We start from the raw sequence: 20,304 nt of genomic DNA, 5'->3' as shown, positions 1-20,304 counted from the left end.
AAGTGCTGGGTAAACTTTAGTGTATAGGACAGGAATTTATACAACTACTTTGATGTTTCAGATTCTGGTGCTGCTTATTTTTCAGCATTTAAAAGCTGAATTCAACAAAATGGTGTGAGAACACTTGTGCTAAGGACAGTGAAACAAGATGTAGCCTTATAAAGATGACTAGCAGCAAAACACACTAAAAGCAAAGACATTTTAAAGTCTAAAAAGACAACGCAATTACATCTGTCAAAACAAACAGGATGTACAACACCAAGTATGAACCCTAACGTGTAAACTATGGACTCTGAGTGATGTGTCAATCTAGGTACAAACGTTCCATTCTGTGCAGGTGTTGGTAGTGGAGGAGGCTGCACACGTGTGAGAAGAGGAATAAATGGGAAATCTCCGTTTCCCATTTATTCTCATTACCATTTATTCTCCTTCCGTTTTATTTTGCTGTGAACCTACAACTGCTCTGAAAAATACATCTAAAAAAAGAAAACCAACCAGGGACCATATTCTCATCTTAAACACACACATGTCCTTTTAACACTAAAATATATCCTACTTTGAGAAAGACATATCAAAAGCAAAGTTTATGCTTTTACATACATGAAGTTTTTAAGGGCACTCACCTAAGGAAATAAATTAGGAAAAACGCTGAAAATAGTATTTCGGTGCTTTAACATTAGAGATTGTCAGAGAATACCCACCAGTAACATTTGAAAGCTTCTAAATGTAAGGTAACATTATCTGGACACTGTAGTATTGAGGAAATCACATTTAAGCAATGCATGCTTTTAATATAACCACTTAAATGGAGAAAAATTTATAACTGCTCGTTTGTTAATAAAGACTGTGCTGTGGTTTTTATAATTAAGAACATTTTTAAAAATGAGACTCTACTGTTCAGAACTTAACTGAAGCAGACTACAATGATTTTTAGCTATGAGAGACTTCACATATCACTGCTTAACTGAGTAGTTCTCAGTCTGGCTGCCCAAAGTCATCACCAGGGAGCTTAAAAATGCTGCTACCTTTATGCGAAGTGAAATAAGTCAGACAAAGACAAATATTGTATGATCTCACTTGCATGTGGAATCTTAAGAAAACCAAACTATAAAAGCACAGAGTAGTTTGGTAGAGAGTACAGAGGGCAGCAAGAAGGACTGAAGGTGATCAAAGGGGACGAACTCCCAGTTGTATAAGAAGAGTAAGTTCTAGGGATTTAATACACTATAGTGACTACAGTTAACAATACTGCATCATATATTTGAAAGGAAGACAACTTTCTAATACATAAATCGTAAGTATGCAAAGTAAGAGGTGTGTTATGCTAATAAATTTCACAATACATACATTTAGGAGAAGGGGACGACAGAGAATGAGATGGTTGGATGGCATCACTGACTCAATGGACATAAGCCTGAGCAAGCTCAGGGAGCTGGTGATGGACAAGGAAGCCTGGCATGCTGCAGTCCATGGGGTCACAAAGAGTCGGACAAGACTGAGCAACTGAACTGAACTGACATTTATTAAATCAAGACTTTATATACCTTACGTTTACACAATGTCATATGTCAATTACGTTTCCAAAAAGCTGGGGGGGGGCGGAATGCTGATGCCTGGGTCAGATCCACAGATTCTGATTTAACAAGTCTGGAATGGAGCCCGGGCATCGTAAGTTTTAAGTGCTCCCCACTCAAGTGATTCTAACACACAGCCAGACTGAAAACTGCACAGATACTACGTTCTTTGTTTGCATTTACTAATCACTGCTTTCAGGCAGTTTTCACCTGATTACACAGTCTTGGTATTTTGTTATCAGTGTATTTAATGACTGTCCTAAACAGCTGCCAAAATACAATCAGATTTTAAATTATGGCCATGGGGCTTTCAGTCACCTCATATTCAATATAGGAAAAAGGTTACAGGATTCCCGACCTGGGTTTGGGGTCTCATCTTCCACTGCGAGTCCCTACAGCTTAAATTAATGATAAAATTTTTCAAGTAATTCAACCCTCAGTAGGTTACAAACCCTCACAAATCAATTTTAAACAAAAGTGTAGCAAGAGGAAAATGTGCAAAGAACATGAATAGATTGTTTAACCAAAAGAACACAAATGGCCAGTATGATTTTTCAACTTCAATAGTGCTCAAAGAAATACAAATTAACGCCAAGATATAATTCTTCCATCAAACCAGCAACATTTTCATAAACACTCAAAAGAGAGAAAATAATGCAACCAACACTTTAAGCTCCTGGATGAAATAAACTCAATAAAGTCTTAAAGAGTAGTTTGGCAATATGTGTTGAGAGATTTAAAAGTGTTCATACTCTTCTTCATAATAGCAAAAGCTAAAAACAGCCCAAAGGGCCAACATTAGGGAAGTTATTTTATAGTTAGTTAAATTATTCAAAATCCACACATGGTTTTAGGGAGACTATTGTGTTTTGGTTAAATGCTCAAAATGCAGTATTAGAGGGAAAGAAAAGTATACATAGTATGACCAATTCTGTCATAAATTATGGAAGGCAATACTCTTAAATGTTAACAGAAACAGGATTTTAGTCTTAGACTTCACATTTTTCTATTTTCAAATTTTTCTAAGAAGGATTTACTACTTAAAGAAAAATTTTTTTCATTTCCAAGAATTAAATGATCAGGCACAATAAGTCTCTACATAGGAAAAACTGTAAGGTAAAATGATAGCTAATCGTGAGGGATTTCATCGTATAAATAATTGTGGTGAGTTGTGAATGCTGAGATCCTAGCTTTAGGAGGGCTGAGCTGCTCCAGCCTGACCACAAAGGATTAAGGACTCAGATGATCTTAGCTGTCCTCTACAGCATGACATTCTCCAAAATAGACCAATTAGATTTTCTAAATGCAAACCAACTGACCCTTACCTACCAAGATGGATACTATTTTTGAACCTCCGTCCAAGTGGTCACTTCCATGGTGCACTACTAAACTACACAAAAGTAGGTCACTATAGACAAGGCAGGATGAAGCTACAGGCTTCCCAGGTGGCACAGTGGTAGAGAATCTGCCTGACAATGTAGGAGACACAGAAGACATGGGTTTGATCCCCAGGTTGGGAAGATATCCTAGAGTAGGAAATGGCAACCCACTCCAGTATTCTTGCCTGGAAAACACCATGGACAGAAGAGTCTGGTGGGCTATAGTCCACGGGGTCGCAAAGAGTCAGACACAAGGGACCAACTGAGCACACACACACACGATGAAGCTACCGTGAGGTTTATTATACACTAAATATTCATGAAAAACATGTCACTGGAAAAACTTTTCTCTGCTGCCCACCCTCAATGATGCACATAAGCTGCTCTGTTCAGAGAATTTTTTTATTGAAGTCTGATGTCCGTTATTCACATTCACGAAAATAAAAATTCCCTGGGGGACTTCCACGGCCATCCAGTGGTTAGGACTCCATGCTTTCAATGCCAAGGGTTTGCATTCAATCTCTGATCAAGGAACTAAGATCCCACACACCATGTGGCACAGCCAAAACAAAACAAAAAACAAAAATTCCCTGCAAGAGCAGACTTTATATATCTAGTTTCAAAGTGATTTTACAGAAAAACTGATGTTTCTCACAACCCATGAAGAAATAACACTCCAATAATAAAACTGCAAAGAATGATTAATAATATAAAAAGATCTATAAATGAGATACTCAATAAAAACCTTGAATACTCAAAACCACCACACACTATTTTCACATTAATATCCACTATGAAATACTCTATTTTTGCTCATCTCTAAGTCCCCCAAATGAAAGAACTGTCAGAATTATCTTGATATACTTCCAGATTCTTAAAAGAGAAATATATCAATAGTTTGGAAAACTTCAAGGAGAGAATGACCTAGTGTGGATACTAAGCTGCCTGTCAGCTAAACGCTAACTAAGACAACTAAACCACTTTGTAAACATCTGTGGTCCAAATATCAAACTCAATTATTATGCATCACCAGGCACTATGTAAGTTTGCAACATTATTTCCACTCTTTAAAAGAAAATGCATTAATTGTTAAAATTGTTTGGCATAAGTCAACATTTAGCATAATTCCTTCAGTGTTTAAACTGCTGCCAAACAAAGTTTATAAAGCACTTCTGAACTACTAAAATTATTTGCAACTTAATGAAAGTGTAAAGCAAGAATATCAGTTTTTATTCTCCCTCTTGGTTTCCATTCTGTATAAATCACTGCAGGTAAATTTCAAATCCCAAGAGATTCGTTGTTAGACATATCCAGTTTAAGTTCACCTGAATGTCCACGGTGTTGCACTCATGTTTCAAGTCAGTTCACAATTTATCCTATCTTTACAATCTATGTAACTTTTCAGCAACTGCCTGGCTATTAGGGCAGAGTGTATCCCTCCTGCCCCAAAGTTATAATGTGACTCAAGAAAATAAGGTACACATAATTATGACAACAGAAAAGGCCAATCAATGTCAAATTTTTTCAGGGATAACAATGTGGATAGTTGAAATGAACTTCCTAATATTTAAACTTAAGCTGTTCTATCTTTGTCACTTTGCATAATTCTAGGAAAAACCATTCATAGCTGCTTATGCGTACAGCACCTTCAGAAATGCGGTGTGCAGCCCAAATAGTCATGTATAGTGGCCCTGCGGCTTACCTACCATTTGGTTCTCCATGATTACTCTACATATTTTCAAAACAGAAACTAAATTATAGATACAGATAATTTACTTTGGTGTTTCGGTTGGTATACCATTCAGAATAGACAAGAAATAGATGACTGGCATTTTAGAAGTTTTAGATACTGGTCAAGGTAGTCAATTAGCAGAGGGGTTTGGAAAACATGAACAAAGCACACCTAATCTATATAAGCCAAACAGGGAGAACGTCCTTGAAGGTATTTCTCATGCCACCTCTACCATGGGGTCTATCTTAAAAGAGAATTTTTGTTCACCCACCTTCTCCGTTTCCATAAAAAGACAAAGAAGCATTGGGCAGTTACATAAAAATCTGTTTAGTGAGTGGAATTAAGCATTGTATCAAGAGATCCATTATGATCATTAGTAGATTAGTACAGGACCTAAGAATGCATAAACAATTGTATGGTTGTTAATAGGCTTTCCTTAAAACACTAAATATAAACTGTAAATATACCTGCCTTAGAACAACCCCAGTGTCTGCTCCTCCCATGCAGTCAACTGATGGGCTTCAATTAAACCCTCTCTCCCAGTAATTATAACACAGGGAACTACCAAAGGAATTCAACAGATATTAAAACAGTAAGCATGTCCAACAACTGTTAGGAACACATTTAATACACTCTATGCATGATACTTTTATTGTAAGTTGAACACCTATAAAATCATTCTTGTTACTGAGTTTCTGTAAGTTTGGTTATAGATTTAATTAACCAATATGATTTTTATTGAAATATTCTTCATGTATCAGCAATATGCTGATGTATAGAATCAGAAACCTTTCAAAAACTAGGAGAAAAAAAGTCACCCATAAAACTCTGAAAACCAAAACTTCCCCCCCTTTACCATAGCAACAAATAACACTGTCGTGATCTATTACATGCTGACTACTTTACAGAATATTCCTAATCGAAAGTCTCTTCAACAATGAGAATTCACCCAACTAAGGACTGTTCAGATCTCATTTTTCTTCCACTAGGAAATCTCAAGACTGCCTTCATAGTACACAGTATCAGATGAAGTAATATAGAGAAAGCAGATTATGTCAAACATGTAATAAATTACAGACTCATATCAATGAGAGCTGGAACAGTGGACTTCTACTGAACTTTTTAAACTTGGGGGTGTTAAGGGGGAAATTTTTCAAAAAACATTCTTTTCAAATGCAAGTGACAACGAGCTAATCATGCACTGAATGGAGGAGAAGGGGAATGCATAAAACTACTGTTTTAGCAGGAACAGTTATTAGAAACCTTTAACAAAAGATAGAACATGTTATTTCAGACACCATCAGCTTGAGTGCAGTGGCTATATAATAAAGCAAGGTGCCTATTCCTGAGGAGTATGTACTTGGTAATAACACTGAACAGTCAGTATTAGATCTAAGCAGTGCTAGAAAGGCAATGATGGGAGTTCAGGTAGTGGGTTACAGAGAAAGAGACTTGTGAGAAATTCCATTCTTTAAAAATAATCTCGTCTCTATCATTAAATTTTTTTTTTCGGGCTGATGTGCTAAAGTGCACTAGAAGCCTCAAAACAGATTTTTTAATTGGCGTGTCTTGTTAATACACTGCAGTCTTCAAATTTACATAGAGCTGCAGGTCTCCTGGATTTTTTTCAAGTGTCACTCATCTAACTGAGCCCAAGAGCTGAGAAATGCCATGAGGTGCTCTACAGTCAGTTTAAAAAACATCCTCTACCTGGTATCTCTGCAGTGATTGTCTTGCTGCTCCCTGAAACCTCTTCATCATCACCTGATGAGCTCGTGCTTGAGTCACAAGTCAGGTCACTATCACTGGTGCTACTGTCCTGTAACAGGTTATATTTCTTCCGTGCAGCAGCCTCCCGTTTCTGCCTCAGTAGCCTGATTCTCTCCTTGTGCTTTTGGCTCCGATGACCTTTAACCTTGGCAACTCGGCCGTTCTGTTTATCACTGGATTGCCGGTTTTTCTTGGCAGCCATGGTGGATGTTTCACTTTCGGATCGTGACCGGCGAGACTTCCGCCCAACTGCGGCACCAGACACTCCAGAAGGGTCTCCTTCTGCCGCTGTTTCTGCCTGGGACGGTTCATTTTCCTCTGCAGAAGACAATGTATCTGAGTCGGCCAGGTGGCCGCTAGAGGAAGGGGAAAGCATGCAGTGGTTAGAGGAATCACTCTCATAAACTCGGCCAGTTGTCGGCTTGTCACTCTCTGTGGATGCTAACTGAGACTCGGAAGAGTCCCTTCTCAGTTCCATCAACAAGCAGGGCATTGAAGAAAGAACTGTAGAATCTACCACACCATCTTTTGGAACCTGAGATTCCAGTTCCACAGATCCATCTTCCTCCTTAGCTGTCTCTTGTTCAGATGTTTTTGGTGGCACTTCAGACTCAATGAGTTCTTCAACTTTTCCCACTGCCTCCTCCATCTTCATTTCAGATTTTCGAGTTAATTCATGGAGCAGTCTAGGAAACTATGTCAAAGATGTAACAGGAAACCAACCTGTACAAAAACACACAAAGATCAATAAACAGAAACGGCAGGTCACTGAATCAACACAACATTCCTACCTTTCTAAGTGGATAGTAAAAGTAGCCATCATATGGGCCTCTAAAATATATGTATCTATTAATTGCTTGAACAAGTCAAAGGACTTAATGCAACCAAATACTGGCATACATGGCTACTAAAAATGGCACAATATTAATCTTCTATTACTCAACTTGCAAGGCCAGAAAGCAACCAAACAAGTATTCTCAATGTTAAAACTTTATTTAAAGTGTTCGAGAAAAGGATCCTCAAAACTCTGATATAGGTAGCACACATTTTTAACTCTAATATAAATGCTTCAAAAAACTGATCTAGAACAAGTTAACTGGAATGATTACTTTTATGTTCAAATCTTCAAAGAAAAGAAGCAAGGGAGTGAGCTACAGGGGAGTGATATCAAATGCACAACTTTGTTCAAGGAAAAAACCCATCAATTACATGCATTTGACAAGTGAACAACAGAAGTAATTATGTGATCAAAGCTGCCTGCCATTTTGCTCAATAGGAGCTACTCTAGACAGGCATTAAGCCAAAAAACCTGAATCTGTTGTTTCATCTGTTCTTCCTATTTCCCATAAACCTTTCATCATGCTGAATATGAGTCTAGTGTTTAAACATATGTTTTGTTTCATAAACAATAGCCACTAAATACAGATAAACTACTTTGTGAACCCAGAAAACCTAATACTCTCTATTTTAAGAATGACTTAAAGGGTTTAAAAGAAAACACCCTACACACGCACTATCCACCTCCTATGCTAACTCTAGAACCTAATATCTTTCCCCCACTGTGTGTGCTACAACTCCACTTACTCATAAGAGAAACAGGACTTAATCTTTAACCACAAAAGTTGTGACCAATACAGCACGAAGTTCATTAACTGGTAGTTTTTAAGAGAATGCTAACAACATGTAAGGCAAGTAAGTATGTCACCCTGAACAACTGATGTTAAAGAAGGCAATCATCATAATGTCCCACAAGTCACAGACAGACACAAACATTAAGCTGCACGGTGTTAGTAAAGGTACAATAATCATCTCCATTACATCATTCCATGGAGTTCCTTGCGAGTTCACTATGTGGTAGACAGCAACTGGAGGATAACTGAAAAATCCTTTCATTGATCTAATATGACAAGTCTTTTTGCTTACTATAAACATATAAACATAAATGCTCTACGTATCTGTTATTTTCTCCCCCCTCAGGTCCTGTTCTTAGCTGCTGACAAGACGGGCATTCTGCAGCTTCCCTGGTAAAGAATCCACCTACCATTACAGGAGACACGGGCTCACCTCCCGATCCAGGAAGGTCCCACACGCCACGGAGTAACTAAGCCCTCGCACCACAACTGCTGAGCCTGGGCTCTAGAGCGCAGGAGCTGCAACTACTGAGCCCTCGCACCACAACTTCTGGAGACCACAGGCCCTGGAGCCCACGCTCTGCAACAAGAGAAGCCACCACGACGAGAAGCCTACGCACGGCAACTAGAGCAGCCCCAGCTCGCACAGCTAGAGAAAGCCCGCGCAGCAACGAAGACCCAGCTCAGCCACGAAAATAAGGAAAACAGGCATTCTGATGAAGTCCCTGACACATTCATGAAAATCAGAACATTCATGACCACTGGAAACACTTATAAATTAAAAATCCCAGGGGACTTCCCTGGCAGTTCAGTGGTTAAGACTCCACACATTTCCACTACAGAGGGCCTGGGTTCGATCCCTTACTGGGGAACCAAGATCCCACATGCCACAACCAAAAAACACACAAAAAAAGTATAAATATATTTGTATCATTATTAATTTTTGAGCTAAAAGAAAAACAGCATAAACGTCATTGCAAACACCACTCCAAAAGGAATGTAACACCACTGAAAGCCAACAGAGGGAGTAAAAGTTAAATCAAGAAATGAAGCATGCTGACAGAAAAGAGAAAATGAAAAGAAAATATTTACAGATATGCAATATCCTCGTGTAGAGGAATAAAACAAGGTTTTCTAACTGAATAAACATGAGAGTTGACTCTTCTGCATAGAATGAAGTTATATACTCTAGAATGAGTCTTCTTAAATACCAGAAAAGACACTAAAATGAAAAATAAATCTGTTCAAATGATCTTTAAAACTCTTGCTTCTTCAAGTAAATAAATTATGTGGATAGCACAAATAAATATAGACTGTTTTTCCTTGTAAGAAAACATAACAATTATCAATGTCTTTCAATATGACACATCAACCTTTCAAGTTCCTTCAATTGTAAGTATTGAGATTTACAGTGCCTTCTGTTTCTCAAAAAAGCAACCAGTATTGCAGGCAAAACCACTTAAATATGTCCATATTAATCACAAACACTGGCATCAACCATAAATAGGACATCATGGTATGACCATACAATGTGGCCATAAAGAATAAAAAAATTCTCTATATACTAATATGGAGCATTTAATACATAACATTAAATGAACAAAAAAGATACATTATACCATTAGTGTAAAATGAACGAAATTATATGAGTTTGTCTATACACGCACAAATCTCTGGAAGGATTGTAAAGAAGAGAGTAATACCAGCTGCTCTGGCAAGGAAAGAGAGTGATTGAGACACAGGAGTCAAAGACTTTTTACTGTACAAGAATTTTGTACCTCTTGAATTCTGTATCACATGCAACTCTACTCAAAACTCCATTCTAACATAAAAGTCTACTGAAAAGTCTTCTGAAGGAAAAAAGGACTTATGTTTTTTCTGCTCAGGACACCAATTACTATTTAAGTCAAATTTAGTCAGTTAATTCTATTAGAAGTTCTCCCCATGGCAAAAAGTAAAACAAAGTAGAAATAAAAACTCTAACAATATTCTCTGCAATGGAATAAAGATGAAGTATCCAAAACACCAGGGGAAAAGATGTCATATGCACATATTAATCCTCCCAGATTATTTACTGCATATATGGTTTTCAATCAGGGGGAAAAATGTGGGATTTCCCTGGTAGAGGTAGTCAAATGTAGCTGGCATTAGAAATGATAAAATTATCAAATGGGAGCTGCATCTTTGAGATAAAAGACTCTCAACCCTCTAGTTTAATGTTGAGAGGGTTTTTCAGTGAATCTACATTCAAGTGTGAAATCCACAACAATTAGCATTTATCGTATTAGAATAGCATTCCCACCCCCCTTGCTATTTGTCCCTCCAATCTAAAGGCAATCAATCCCTTTCTGTGTATACGTATATATGTATACACTGAGTATGTTATTAAAACCTATCCCCTCTTATCTCTCTAGAACCTTACATTATGATTATTCCTTGGCACTCATCAACCTCTCACACTCAACTAGACCATCTGTTCATTCATTCACTAAAAAAATAATCTACTTCTGCCTATCACTTCAACCTCACATCTCCCATCTCCTCTTCCAGGGACTCTTCTCTTCTTTCACATCCAACTATTAACAGAGCTGTCCAAACTTCTTCCTCTATTTTCTTACCTCTCACATTCCCTCTCCAACCAAATCTCACCTGACATCTGCTTCTATCAAACCAGTAACAGTTCTTCCCAAGAACATTAATGACCCCCATATCTCTGAATCCGACAGACAGATCTAACCTAATGTCTAAGCATTCTACACCTCACCACTCTCTTCTGAAACTGTCCTTCTTTGGCCTTCAGGCCTCCCTGTTTTACTTCTGGCTGCTCTTTCTTGGCCTGCTTTGTACGATTAACTTCCTCTACCGAATCCTACAGTCATTAGCCCACGGCTAGGTCTTCTTCCTGCCATCAAAGTGAGCTACCCTCCACTCAGTTTCCACTACCAACCCTATACTCATAATTTTGTTTTTCCATCTTAGACTTTCTCTGAACTCTATTCCAGTCTTCTCAAGCATCCACTTGACATCATTTAGATTCACAAAGAGAATCAATTCACCGTCATCCATCTTTTTACTACCCTACTCTGCTCCTTCTCTAGCTTTCCCCAGCTCAGTCAACAGCATTACTACTATCTTAGCTGCTTATGTCAAAAACCTGAGGGTTATCTTCGACAGTGCCTTCTCCTTTATTCACTGCATCCCATCACTCACTAATTTCTACCAACCCTACATCCTAGTTTACTAGTTTGTCCACCACTCTCTGTCTCCACTGTTAACCACTCTAAACACAACCACTACCATTTATTTTTCAATGGGATGACTGACAATCAACTCTTGACTCTGTATTCAGTCTTGCTCCTACCCACCAACCTCTTCTTCATACAGCAGGCAGAACAGTATCTATACAAGGCAAATCTGACATGCTTATATGGGAAAGTTTTAATTTTTTTTATATTTCACATACTTTCTATAAATATGTTAAAAATATACCGTAAGGTTGGGGTGGCAAGATGGGGTGGGAAGGAGGGAGAGATGACCAAGAGAAGAGAGAAGTTAAAGGCAACTTGAGCTTTGCTGATGCTTTTCTCTCCCCCTTTAAAAGACTTGTATGCAATTTCAAAACCTAGCTGTCAATTTTGGACAACGAAAATGCAGCATGTTATTAGTCCCGTACTAATTAAGAAACTAAGACAACAGAAGATGAGGACAGGTGGAAAAGGTAAACCATGGAAAGGTCTGCTCTGAGGAGACGTGAAGTGTTAAGCATCAGAGTGAACAAGGGGCTTCCCTGGTAGGCTGGTGGTTAGGAGTCCACCGGCCAATGCAAGGGACACCGGTTTGATCCCTGGTCCGCGAGGATCCCACACGCCGCAGAGCAACTAACCCCACGTGCCACAACTATGGGGTCAGTGCTCTGGAGCCCGAGAGGTGAGACTACTAAAGCCCACACGATCTAGGGCCCACGTTCCACAGCAAGAGGAGCCACCGCCAGAAGAAGCCCGCACGCTGGAGTAGCCCCGCTGCTCACGGCAACAAGAGAAAGCCCTCGCACAGCAACGAAGACCCATCACAGCCAGAAATAAACAGATCTTTAAAAAAAAAAAAAAACAAGTAAATGAGGCTACTAGGAAAATCTGGAGGGAGTCTGTATCGTAACAGACCTCAAAAAGTATAATACAAGGTGAAAAAGAAAGCAGGTCTGGGGGTTTGTGAAAAATGGAAAAGGGTTTAACATATGCTACGGAAAATCTGACAAAATAAAACTGCTAAGTACAATGATTTACATAGCGTGAAAGAGAGTTCACAATACTTATTTTCTAGAAACCATTAACACAAACAAGCTAAAATGTGATTGTTCCCTACTCAAACCCTCTGTCAAAAAGACAAAAAAAAACCTCTATTCATATCTCCAGTTTCATCTTGGGCCACTCACAGCCTCGGTCTCTTCAGCCTAGAAAGAACGTCACAGAATCAGCTTCTTTTAGATCACTGGCCTTTCCCACTCGTTCTGTGCCTTACCTCTTGCTGGGTACTTTTTCACCTTATCAGAATAAATACTGCTTCCTTAGAAATAGCCATGGGCACCTTACAGACTAATAAGATCCCTGGTACATACACATATTATATACCTATCATTCTTCAGGACACTTTGCTTAACTGTAGTTAACTGTGTCACTGTTTAATGTCCATCCCCCATATATTAACGGCAAATTAAATAACCACCCCCACCAGCTGACTGTTCCTATGATTAACAGGCAAAAGAGAACACAAGGCAAAAATTATGATCAAAACAAAAGGTGTCATTCTAGTCTTGCATGGCTCAAAGACAAACATAATGGGAATTTGTGGAAGTTTTCTTCTGACTGCAAATTTCCCTAGGAAGTCGAAAACAAGGTGGTTAGTAAGGATGAAACAAGGTGGTGGGGAGGCTGGCACAGGACTGGGGTGAAACAGCGGTGAGAGAGTCCAGAAACTAGGGGAGCACAGCATATGATCTCCAGACAATAAGGACCCACTGCACGGGCTGAAACCAGGAATTTAAAGCACCACAAAAGTTCCAAGGTACACATGGATGTGTCTTCTCCTTTCAAGTTCAACTGTGTAAGTCTAAATGCAGAGGGAGAAGTTGGATTTAACCAGAACTGTACTTTCACCAAGCAAGTAAAACAACTCAAGAAAAAAGCAAGACTGTAAAAACAAAAACAAAAGGCAAGACTGTGTATAATGTTATGATTTTACTGTTCTAACATTAAGAAGGTATAGGGCAGTGAAAATGCAGTGAACCTATAGAATGGACATCCCACTGGAGTAACGGTATACACTGAACTGGAAAGATGGAAGGTGTTAGTCCAAAAACACTGAATGAAATTGAGATTACAGAAGGGTTGTGAGATTGGAGAAGGAAATGGCAACCCACTCCAGCATTCTTGCCTAGAGAATCTTGTGGACAGAGGAGCCTGGCGGGCTGCTGTCCATAGGGTCGCACAGAGTCGGACACGACTGAAGCGACTTAGCATGCATGCATGCAACAAGACCTAAAACAGTGCTGAGATAGTGGCTCAGCTGGTAAAGAATCCACCTGCAATGCAGGAGACCTAGGTTCGATCCCTGGGTTGGGAAGATCCCCTGGAGAAGGGAAAGGCTACCCACTCCAGTATTCTGGCCTGGAGAATTCCATGGACTACATAGTCCATGGGGTCGCAAAGAGTCAAACACGACTGAGCAACTTTAAGACAACGGCACAGACCAAGAACATGACATAAACTGATTAGAACTAACTAGGTCCAAGACTTGGTGGCACAGCTGTAAAGAATCTGTTTGCCAATGCAGGGGACACAAGAGAGGTGAGTTTGATCCCTGAGTTAGGAAGATCTCCTGGAGTAGGAAATGGTAACCCACTCCAGTATTTCTGCCTGGAAAATTCCACAGACAGAGGAGTCTGGCAGGCTACAGTTCATGGGGTTGCAAAGAGTAGGACACAACCGAGCGCACACACGGCTGCAGCCTGCCCAGGCTCCTCTGTCTGTGGGGATTGCCCAGGCAGAAATACTGGAGTGGGTTGCCATTTCCTTCTCCAAGGGATCTTCATGACCCAGGGATCGAACCCACAACTCCTGCATTGTCGGGTGGACTCTTTACCACTAAGTCACCAGGAAAGCTGAACCCTCAGTATACACTCACTGTAACACATCAGCACGACAAATGACACACCCACAGGCACCATGACAGTTCCAAGGCTTACCACAGAAGGTCAAAACGTAGGCAGTGCCCAATTCCTGCAAATGCCCACCCCTTCCCCAAAATGGCTACAATACTCTTCCCACTCATAAGCCTACGAAATTACCCACCCCTATAAAAACTTACAACCCCATACGCTGGTGCCTGCCTCTCTTGCCTTCTGAGATGGCCCACACTCATAAATCTTCTCTTTACTATGGCTCACTCTTGAATTATTTCCTGCATCAAAGCCAAGAACCCACACTTGGCGGCCAACCCAGGGACTCACATGAGACCTGGGACGTAACCATCCTCTCACACCTCACTATCCTGCAACAGTGCTACTCAAAGTGCTATCCCTGAATGACTGTCTGCAATGAGGGAACTGTAGAAATTACGAATAACTGATCAGAGACTTATAGCAATTTGATATTGTCATGACAAACAGACAGCATTTTAATTTTCTAGTATCTGATTTTGAATATTTTACCCCCAAATCCACTGATGATGGAATGGGAATAAAAACACAACAGTTCAAGAAGCACAGGTCATATAGTATGACTATGGATAATTATGGCTAAGTGGCTGAATTAGGGTAGAAGACAAACATTATGGGAACTGAGTGGGTAATGTCAGAACAGTCATCCATGCATATACTGAAGTGGCCAAGAATTAAGACAAAAGTAATAATAGACAAAATGACACTAATCAAGGAACAAAAATCATTTCAATATAAAGGGGTCAGTGGCTAAAAGAACACCGCAGTATAGGGATAAATGAAAGAGAAAATCCATGTGAAAAGTGGCAAAGAGGAACAGTAGATCATTTACCCTCCTCCAGACCAGAGGATAAGGGCTGAAGGAGAAAAAACACAGCCACCCCTTACAAGGTGAAGCAGTGCCTTCCCCTCCAGGGAAAGCCAGATTTCTACTAGTATCAGAAGGTAGAGGGCCCTCACTCCTAGAGCCAGAGTTCCACAAGAGAAGCCACGGTTTCTATCATGAACAGTATGAAAAGGCAAAAAGACATGACACTGGAAGAAGAGCCCCCCAGGTCACTAGGTATCCAATATGCTACTGGAGAAGAGCAGAGAAATAGCTCCAGAAAGAATGAAGAGGCTGAGCCAAAGCAGAAACTATGGCCACTTGTAAGTAAAGTTCGATGCTGTGAAGAATAATACTGCATAGGAACCTGGAATGTTAGGTCCATTAGTTAGGTTAGGTTAACTGAAATTCGCTCAGTCATGTCCAACTCATTGCGACCCCATGGACTATATATAGTTCATGAATTCTCCAAGCCAGAATACTGGAGTGGGTAGCCTTTCCCTTCTCCAGGGGATCTTTCCAACCCAGGGATTGACCCCAGGTCTCCCACATTGCTGGCGGATTCTCTACCAGCTGAGCCACAAGCCACAAGTTAGGTCCATGAATCAAGGTAAATTGGAACTGGTCAAACAGGAGATGGCAAGAGTGAACATCGACATTTTAGGAATCAGTGAAATGGACAGGAATGGGCAAATTTAATTTAGAAGACCATTATATCTATTACTGTAGGCAAGAAACCCTTAGAAGAAATGGAGTAGCTCTCAGTCAACAAAACAGTCCAAAATGCAGTACTTGGCTGCAATATCAAAAATGACAGAATTTTTGGTTCATTTCCAAGGCAAAGCATTCAACATCACAGTAATCCAACTCTATGTCCCAACCATTGATGCCAGAGAAGATGAAATTAACGGTTCCATGAAAACCTACAAGACCTTCTAGAACTAACACCAAAGAGATGTCCTTTTCATCACAGGGGATGAGAATGCAAAAGTAGGAAGTAAAGAGATACCTGGAGTAGCAGGTAAGTTTGGCCTTGGAGTACAAAATGAAGCAAGGCAAAGGCTAACAGAATTTTGCCAAGAGAACGCACTGGTCATAGCAAACATGCTCTTCCAACAACACTAGAAACGACTCTACAAACAGACATCACCAGATGGTCAATACTGAGATCAGATGATTATATTCTTTGCAGCCAAAGATGGAAAAGCTTTATACAGTCAGCAAAAATAAGACCTGGAGCTGACTGTGGCTCAGATCATGAACTCCTTATCACAAAATTCAGATTTAAATTTAATAAAGTAGGGAAAACCACCAGGCCATTCAGGTATGACCTAAATCAAATCATTTATGATTATACAGTGGAAGTGACAAATAGACTCAAAGGATTATATCTGATGGAGTACCTGAAGAACTATGGACAGAGAGGTTGATAACACTGTACAGGAGGGAGTGACCAAAACCATCCCCAAGAAGAAAAGAAATGCAAAAAAGGCAAAGTGGCTGATGAAGAGGACTTACAAGGAAGAGGAGAAAAGAAGAGAAGCGAAAGGCAAAGGAGAAAGGGAAAGATAGGCTGAACGCAGTCTAAAGAAGAGCAAGGAGAGATAAGAAAGCCTTCTTAAGTGAACAACGGAAAATTAATAGAATGGGAAAGAAGAGATCTCTTCAAGAAAACTAGAGATACCAAGGGAACATTTGAGGCAAAGATGGGCACAAAAAAGGACAGTAACAGTAAGGACCTAACAGAAGCAGAAAAGATTAAGAAGAGGTGGCAAGAAGAACTACAAAAAAGGTCTTAATGATCCAGATAACCATGATGCTGTGGTCACTCACCTAGAGCCAGATATCATGGAGTGTCAAGTCAACTGGGCCTTAGGAAGCATTATTACAAATAAACCTAGTGGAGGTGATGGAATTGCAGTTCAGCTATTTCAAATACTAAAAGATGATGCTGTGAAAGTGCTGCACTCAATACGCCACTGAATTTGGAAAACTCAGCAGTGGCCACAGGACTGGAAAAGGTTAGTTTTCATTCCAATCCCAAAAAAGGGCAATGTCAAAGAATGTTCAAACTACTGCACAATTGCACTCATTCACATGCTAGCAAGGTAATGCTCAAAACCCTTTAACCTAAGCTTCAGCAGTACATGAATCAAGAACTTCCATATAGTCAAACTGGATTTTAAAAAGGCAGAGGAACCAGAGATCAAATTGTCAACATCAGCTGAATCATAAAAAAAACAAAGAAATTCCAGAAAAACATCTACTTCTGCTTCACTGACTGCACTAAAGCCTTTGACTGTGTAGATCACAACAAACTGTGTAAAATTCTTTCAAGAGATGGGAATATCAGATCACCTTATCTGCCTCCTGAGAAACCTGTACACAAGTCAGGAAGAAACAGTTAGAACTGGACATTAGAACAGACTGGTTCAAAATTGGGAAATGAGTGCATCAAGGCTGTATATTGTCACCCTCCTTATTTAACGTCTATGCCAAGTACATCATGTGAAATGCCAGGCTGAATGAAACATAAGCTGGAATCAAGACTGCCAGGAGAAATATCAATAACCTCAGACACTAGATGATACCATTTTAATGGCAGAAAGTGAAGAGGAACTAAAGAAACTCTCGAAGAAGGTCAGAGGAGAATGAAAAAGCTGGCTGAAAATTCAACATTCAAAACACTAAGATCATGGCATCTGGTCCCATCACTTCATGACAAATAGATGGGGAAAAACTGGAAAAAGTAGATTTTATTTTCTTGGGTTCCAAAATCACTGGAAATGGTGACTACAGCCACGAAAAAGACACTTGCTCCTTAGAAGAAAAGCTATGACTAATCTAGACACAATATTAAAAAGCAGAGATATCACTCTGCAAACAAAGGTACATATAGTCAAAGCTATGGTTTTTCCAGTAGTCATGTATGGATGTCAGAGTTGGACCATAAAGATGGCTGAGCACTGAAGAATTGATTCTTTCATACCGTGGTGCATAAGATTCTTGACAGTCCCTTGGACTGCAAGATCAAACCAATCAATCCTAAAGGAAATCAGTCCTAAATATTCCTTGGAAGCACTGATGCTGAAGCTGAAACTCCAATGCTTTGACCACCTGATGTGAAGAGCCAACTTGTTGGAAAAGACTCTGATATTGGGAAAGACCTGAGGCCAGGAGGAGAAGGGGCAACAGAGGATGAGATGAGCAGATGACTCATCTCTGACTCAATGGACATGAGTCTGAGCAAACTTCGGGAGATAATGAAGCCTGGTATTCTACAGTCCATGGGTTAGCAAAGAGTTGGACATGACTGATTGAACTGAAACAAACAAAAAAAATGAAACAAGCAAACAAACCCTACACTATAATCCCATGTTTATAAAGTGCAAAACTGGACAAACTGAAAAGACACATCATACATGGATAAATAGATGTGCAGATGTTGCTGTTTAGTCACTCGGTCATGTCAGACTTTTGTACAACTCTATGGACTGTAGCCTGCCAGGCACCTCTGATCATGGGATTTTCCAGGCAGGAATAGTGGAGGGGATAGCCATTTCCTTCTCCAGGGGATCTTCCCAAGCCAGGGATAGAACCTGCATCCTGCATTGGCAGACTGATTCTTTACCACTGAGCTACCAGGGAAGCACCTAGTTGTGTTTTAAGAAGCAAGGAAATGGTTACCAAAATGTCAAGTCCAAAAAAAAAAAAAAAAAGTCAAGTCAGTTGTTACTTCTGAGTGAGACAGATGTGATGGATTGAGTACACAGGGTTCCTAAGTATCAACAGGGCAAGACCTCTGGCTGTGGGCAAGCAAAAATGAAAGTTGCTGAGTCATCTTCGACTCTTTGCGACCCCATGGACTATACATGGAGAATTCTCCAGGCCAGAATACTGGAGTGGGTAGCCTTTCCCTTCTCCAGGGGATCTTCCCGGCCCAGGAACTGAACAGGGTCTCCTGCATGGAGACCAACTGAGTTATAAGGGAAGCCCATGGGCAAGTGAGGGGGGGTCAGCAAATCTTCTCCACAAAATGAAACTATAAGGCAAGACAAAATTGACAGAAGCAGCCAATTTCAGTGCTCTGGAAATCAGTCAAAAGCATACACAAACACAAGTGCTGATGCTTGAAGACCTGCAAAATTCTGATTAAGAATAGTGAAAATCTGTCTTGCCTGAGGCTGCTCCTGTTTTCCCCCTACCTCTAGCTCAGTAGGTTCTGCCTTATAGATAGGGGGCATGCCCTGAGGACCTGCCAGTTGGCACTAACAAAGGGGCCTCATTCAGTTTGGAGTGGATGCCGGGGCACTGTAGGTCCAACGGCGATCTCAGCAGCAAGAAATCAGGGCAGTCATAGGTTCTACTAACCTAGGGATGTAGTCACAAATGAGGTTCAGCATATTCTTGGCTGAGGCTGTGTAGTAATGCAGAGGAGACGCCAAAGGGTCCAACAGAAAGTAAAACCTCAGCAGACTTGAAAATGGGCTGAACTTTAAAATGGGTTCCCCCATCCACATACAGGTCCATCAACAAAGAACAAAAATCCTTCCTGCAATGAGGTGTTTGAGCACAACTTTTTGTCCAAGCACTGACTGGCCAATAAGCTACACTAGAAAGGATACGAGCAACCAGGCTTAAAATTTTAAACAGGAAGAAAAGAAAAAGCACAGACGAGAGACACATTTCACAAATTTACCCAGTTAGCTAAAGGAATAAAGAGCCACGTTTTCAAAGGGAAAAATGATCACAATCCAAAGTTGCTAAAATATTATCTAAAATGTCCAGTTTTCAACAAAAAAGAGACTTCCAAAGAAGCAGGAAATGTGCTCTATTCACAGGAGATAAAAAGTCACTAGAGGGAATTCCCTGGTGGTCCAGTGGTCGGGACTTGGCACTTTTACTGCCAGGGGCTCAGGCTGGATCCCTGGCTGGGGAACTGAGATCCTGCACGCCGCAAGGTGTGGCCCAAAAAAAAAAAAGGGGCACTAGAAAAATGAGTTTCCTCAGATGTTGGGCTTAGCAGACAAAGACTTCAAAAGAGTTATTTGAAATATGTTCAAAGAACTGAAGAAAAATATGCTTTAAAAATTACAGGAAAGTGGGCTTCCCTGGTGGTTCAGTGGTTAAGAATTCACCTGCCAATGCAGGAGACACGGGTTCAAATCCTGGTCTGGA

The 20,304-nt window shown here is 40.2% G+C and overlaps 1 protein-coding gene across 4 annotated transcripts in view; it reads right to left on the bottom strand.

Annotated features, from left to right (window-relative positions):
- C24H18orf25 (chromosome 24 C18orf25 homolog) overlaps positions 1–20,304 on the bottom strand; it is an 82,169-nt gene that overhangs the window by 40,269 nt on the left and 21,596 nt on the right. For all 4 annotated transcript variants that reach the window (XM_005697174.3, XM_018039572.1, XM_018039570.1 and 1 more), the window contains exon 2: positions 6,396–7,178. In XM_005697174.3, the coding sequence (XP_005697231.1) occupies positions 6,396–7,110 (715 nt within the window). In that variant the 5' untranslated portion in view covers positions 7,111–7,178. The remainder of the gene's footprint in view (positions 1–6,395; positions 7,179–20,304) is intronic.

Source organism: Capra hircus, chromosome 24 (genome assembly GCF_001704415.2).
Source record: "Capra hircus breed San Clemente chromosome 24, ASM170441v1, whole genome shotgun sequence".
In the NCBI taxonomy this organism is placed as follows: Eukaryota; Metazoa; Chordata; class Mammalia; order Artiodactyla; family Bovidae; genus Capra; species Capra hircus.
This window is presented reverse-complemented; position numbering and strand designations above follow the sequence as displayed.